This window comes from Fonticula alba (genome assembly GCF_000388065.1).
Source record: "Fonticula alba strain ATCC 38817 unplaced genomic scaffold supercont2.5, whole genome shotgun sequence".
In the NCBI taxonomy this organism is placed as follows: Eukaryota; order Rotosphaerida; family Fonticulaceae; genus Fonticula; species Fonticula alba.
Genome location: NW_009242975.1, coordinates 2,200,461 through 2,205,158, shown reverse-complemented (window position 1 = coordinate 2,205,158; position 4,698 = coordinate 2,200,461). Strand labels below are relative to the sequence as shown.

The 4,698-nt window shown below is 66.6% G+C and overlaps 1 protein-coding gene across 1 annotated transcript; it reads right to left on the bottom strand.

Annotated features, from left to right (window-relative positions):
• Positions 1-856: 856 nt before the first annotated feature.
• Positions 857-4,027, bottom strand: H696_03648 (T-complex protein 1 subunit alpha). The gene is made up of 5 exons (XM_009497521.1): positions 3,925-4,027; positions 3,430-3,523; positions 3,178-3,263; positions 2,375-3,024; positions 857-2,178 (listed from the first exon to the last, which is right to left on the bottom strand). Exons 2-5 carry the CDS (start codon positions 3,521-3,523, stop codon positions 1,323-1,325), a joined length of 1,686 nt encoding a protein of 561 aa, XP_009495796.1. The 5' UTR covers positions 3,925-4,027; the 3' UTR covers positions 857-1,322.
• Positions 4,028-4,698: the final 671 nt, after the last annotated feature.

Here is a 4,698-nt window from a genome sequence, read left to right as displayed (position 1 = left end):
GGAGGGGGGTGGCCAGGACCGGGTCGTCTCATATCACGGCGGTCAGCCAAGAGCCATGGCGATCCGTTTGCCGCGCGGACAGACCGGCGAGGCGGGTGGGCCGACGGGTCGACGATCGACCCCGCGTCAAGCAGGAGGGCCGGACGTCCTGGCCTTACGGGGGGGGGGGTGCTCTCTCAGCGTTCCCCCAGGACGGAGACGCCCGTTTGCGCCTGGCTGACCCGCCGACCAAGGGCCTGGCCAAGGCTAGCACGGGCTACCTGGGCGCGGCGGCTGGCACACAATTAATGGACTCCAGCTCCTGATCGAGGGGGGGCACGCCGCCCTCCGCCCGTCCCCAGACCTCCGCGTTGGGAAGAAGCCCGCACCCAAAGGGGGGAGGGTGTGCCGGAGCATGCCCGCAGCCCCGCCCTGCGCGCCGATATTGGCCAGCAGGTGTCCTTGGCTCTCCCGGTCCCGGAGGGGGGGACGCGGGGCGAGGGAGGGGTGGGCGGGGGCAATTCCCGCACGCCCACCGGTCCTTTCCCAAGACTGCCAGGCCTCTCCAAGCCCACCCCCATGGGGAAGGGCAGAGATGCCCACCCACAGCCAGGTCCTGAGAGACGACAGTCGCTGCCTCCGGCCCCGGCCACCCCACGGAGCTCGCCACAGTTAAGATTCCCTCGGTTAAGATTCGCACCCACACCCGGGGCCCCACCAATGGCACGGGAAAGGGGAAGAAATGCCGGCTGGACCGCCGCCCCGCCTCCCGCATTCAAACCCCAGGCACATCGTGCACGCCCCCACCACCACCCCCACCCGCCCGCGTCCCGGCCCCCTCTGATGCCCACCCCCCCCTCCGGGAAGACGGGATGGAGTAAGATATTTTAGAAGTATAGTGGAGGAAGGGAGGGGACATGAACATAGGCGCTGCTGTGCGGAGAAGGGGGTTGCCCGGAACATCAACTGCTCCCAAGAACGAACTTGTACAAGAGGGGGCGGTCTAAAGGGGGGAGAGGGGAGGAAGAGGAGGCCAGGGGAGGTGGGGAGGGGGGGCCGCACGCCGGGCGCAGCCCGCACAAACAACGGCCAAGCGAAACAATCGAAGAAAGAGAGGGAGACAGAAGGAAAGCGACCAGGTGGAGAAGAGGGGGCAAGGACAGGACGCGGCGCGCGCGCGCGCGCGCAGCGATGCGCACAGACACACACACACATACACACATACACAGACCGCCCGTGTGGGGGCTCTGCGCGTGAGTGAGTGAGAAAGAGAGAGTGTGGGTGTGGGTGTGAGTGTGCATGTACACACACACACACACACACACACATACACGCGCACACATTTAGTGGCCATGACCGGCGTGGCCGCCAGCACCGCCCTCGGGGTTCTCCGGCTCCAGCTTGATCAGGTCGTCAATGCGCAGGATGGCAATGGCGGCCTCGGTGGCGGCGCGCAGACTGCGGATCTTGGACATGGCGGGCTCCAGAACACCGGCGGCCAGGTTGTCGCGGATCTCACCGTCAACCAGGTTCAGGCCGCTGTGGCGGAGGTGCGCATGGGCCGGGTCGGTCTGGGCCGCATGGTGGAAGGCACGCAGGCGGGCCACCAGATCCACCGAGTCGCGGGCAGCATTGACCGACAGGACCTTGGGGATGATGAGCAGGGCCTGGGCGAACTCGGCGATGGCCAGCTGCTCGCGCGAGCCGAGGGTGGTGGCATAGTTCTCCAGGTAGATGGACAGGGCCGACTCGACGCAGCCACCGCCGGGCACCACACGGCCAGACTCGAGGGTGCGCTTGACCACGCACAGGGCATCATGCACGGAGCGCTCCATCTCGTCCAGCATGAACTCATTGGGGCCGCGCAGGATCAGCGAAGAGGACCCCTGAGCACGGGTACCGCGGATGAGGATCAGCTCATCATCGGCCAGGCGCTCCTGGGACACCTCGTCGGCGTGGCCAAGGAGCGACGCGTCGAAGGTCTCCTCGCCGTCGAGGTCGGCGAGGGTGGAAATGAGCGAAGCCCCGGTGGCGGTGGCAATGCGCTCGAGGTCCTCGCGCAGGCACCGGCGAACGGCCATGGCACCGGCCTCAATGAAGAACTTCATGCACGAGTCATCGATGCCCTTGGTGGTGAGGATGACATTGGCACCGGAGGCCAGGATCTTGTGGATCTTCTGGCGGGTGATGTCGATCTCCCTGTGCGTGCGCGAGGGCGAGGGCGAGGGCGAGAGGGGGGAGGGGAGAGAAAGAAGAGAAGGGTGACAGGTGTGTCAGAGAGAGAGGGGGGGGGGGAAAGGAAACAAGGGCGCAAGGAGGGGAGGGGAAATGGCCAGCAAAAGGAAGAAAAACAGCGGCCGCCATCACCATGGCATGGCACATGGTAGCCACGTACTTCTGCTTGATCTCCTCCAGCTTGTCCGGGTCGTTGATGACGACATGCACACCGAGGGACATGCGCGCACGCTGGAGGTTGATGTCCAGGCAGGCAATGCGAGCACCCTTGATCGAGCGGACCATGTTCTGGGAGGCCAGGGTGCAGTTGAGAGCATACCCATCGAGGACGATGGACTCGCGAGCGCTCTTGCCGTGCTGCTTCAGGACGTTGACCGCACCGACCGGGTACTTGACCGAGCCACGGGCATCGATGGTCTTGACGGCCAGCATGGCGTCGACAACGGCCTTGGCGAAGAAGTCCGAGTCGATGGAGCCGACGATCTTGGAGGAGATGGAAGTCTTGGCGGCGTTGATCAGGCAGTCGGCGCCGAGGTCGTCCACCTTGGTGGTCAGGTTGTCGGCGATGTACTTGCACGCCTCGCGGCTGGCAATGCGCAGGCCGCTGATGATGGTGGTCGGGTGGATCTTGTTGCGGACCAGGTCGTAAGAGCGGCGCAGAAGCTCCGAAGCGATGATGACCACGGAGGTGGTGCCATCACCGACGTCCTTGTCCTGCTGCTCGGCCAGCTCGACAAGGACCTTGGCCGCGGGGTGCTGGACATCGAGCAGCTTGAGGATGGTGGCGCCGTCGTTGGTGACGGTGACGTCCTGCAGGCCAGGGGGAGGGGGGGGGGAGAGAGGGGAGAGGGGGCCATGAGCGAGAGCACAGAAAGGGGGAGTGAGTGACCGAGGGGAAGGAGGGGGGAGGGGGCGAGATGGCTGAAGGGAGGACGCGGGATGGCGCTGAAGAAAGGGGCGTACACCGATATCATCGACGAGCATCTTGTCGAGGCCGAGCGGACCCAGGGAGCTCTTGACGATGTTGGCAATGGCCATGACGGCGGTGACTGGTGGGGTATGTGCGTGACATATGAGCACATGCGAGGGCATGGTGCGAGCGGGGAAGGGGGGTGGGGGGGGTGAGTGTCTGGCGACAGGTGATGGCCGGCACAGAAGGGAAGCCCCATCAGGGCACGACAAAGGAATGTGAGGGAAGAATGCGAGTGGGCGCACCATTCTGCTGGCGAACGGCGTCGCCGGAGATGCGCTCACCACCGATGGAGAGGGAGGCCGCCTGGGCGTGGAGAGAAGTGAACTTTCCGTCCATCTGAGCGCGGGCGAAAGGGGAGGGCTGGGTGGTTAGTCGGGAGGGCGTGGGCGACACCGTGAGCGACGGCCTACGAGGAGGAAGGGGGAGGGGGGGGGGGCAATGATGGGGATGGTGGTGGGCTGGGGCTGTCCCTGTTGTTGCCCCTGCCGCAGCCGGCGCCACTGTCAACTATGAGGTGGCGGCGGCGCCGGGAGCGGCGCCAGCGGCCACAACAATGGTCGTGACGGCAGGAACCGCGCCAGCAGCGCGGCAGGATGGGAAGCCGCGGCGACGGAGGCCCATGAGGGGGGCGGGCGGGGACAAGAGCAAAATGCACGACAGGGAGCGGGGAGCGAGGAGCAGGAGGGGGGGGGGCAGGGGACGCATGGGAGGAGAGGGCGGGAGGAGGGGCGACTTACGGTAAAGAGTGTGGGAGGGGAGGGGGGGAGGAAAGGTAGTCCAAGCGCGGGGCAGGAGGAGAAAATGCCAGCCGGGGAGAGACTCTGTGCCCTCTCGGTGCGAGAGGCACCCCGGCAGCTGGTGTGGTCCTGAAAACAGGATTCTTGTCGCCCTTCTCCTACCGACGGGGGACGGCGTGGAGGGAAGCGGGAGACACACCAACAGCCCACCCACCCCTCGCCGGCCCGCCTGCTATGCTCGTGTAGAATATGTGGGAAGGGGGGGAAGGGACGGCGTGCGCGCGAACACCCTCCCAGAACATGCCTGTACCTGCGCACTCTGAGGGGGGGGGGGGGGGGCAGCGGGCTTCCCGGGCATGGGGCTCCGATGGGGCTGAGGCCCGGTGGCCGTGTGCCCCTTTCCGGTCTGCTCGTCTCTGGATTGTGCATACAAATATGCGGGAGGGCGCGCGCGCGGGAGAGTGCGTGCGTGTGCATGAGTGGCCGCATCGTCGGCAGCCATGCTCGCCGGCACCCGGCCTCTGAGCCCGCCTGGGCAGACCGGAGGGGGGGGGGGGGGGGCAGGACAAGGCAAATGCGGTGGCCCCACACCCGGAGAATGTGGCACACAGGGGCCAAGCCACACCGCCCGGTCGTCGGCGAGAATTAGAGGACCGAGAGTCCGGGTGCGGGCATTTGGAAGCATCGAGAGGCCCAGGGTCCGGGGTCCGAGGGGGGCGGGGGGCTGCCGGAGGCAAGGCATACCTCCCCTGGTCTTCCGCCCCCCCCCCCCCC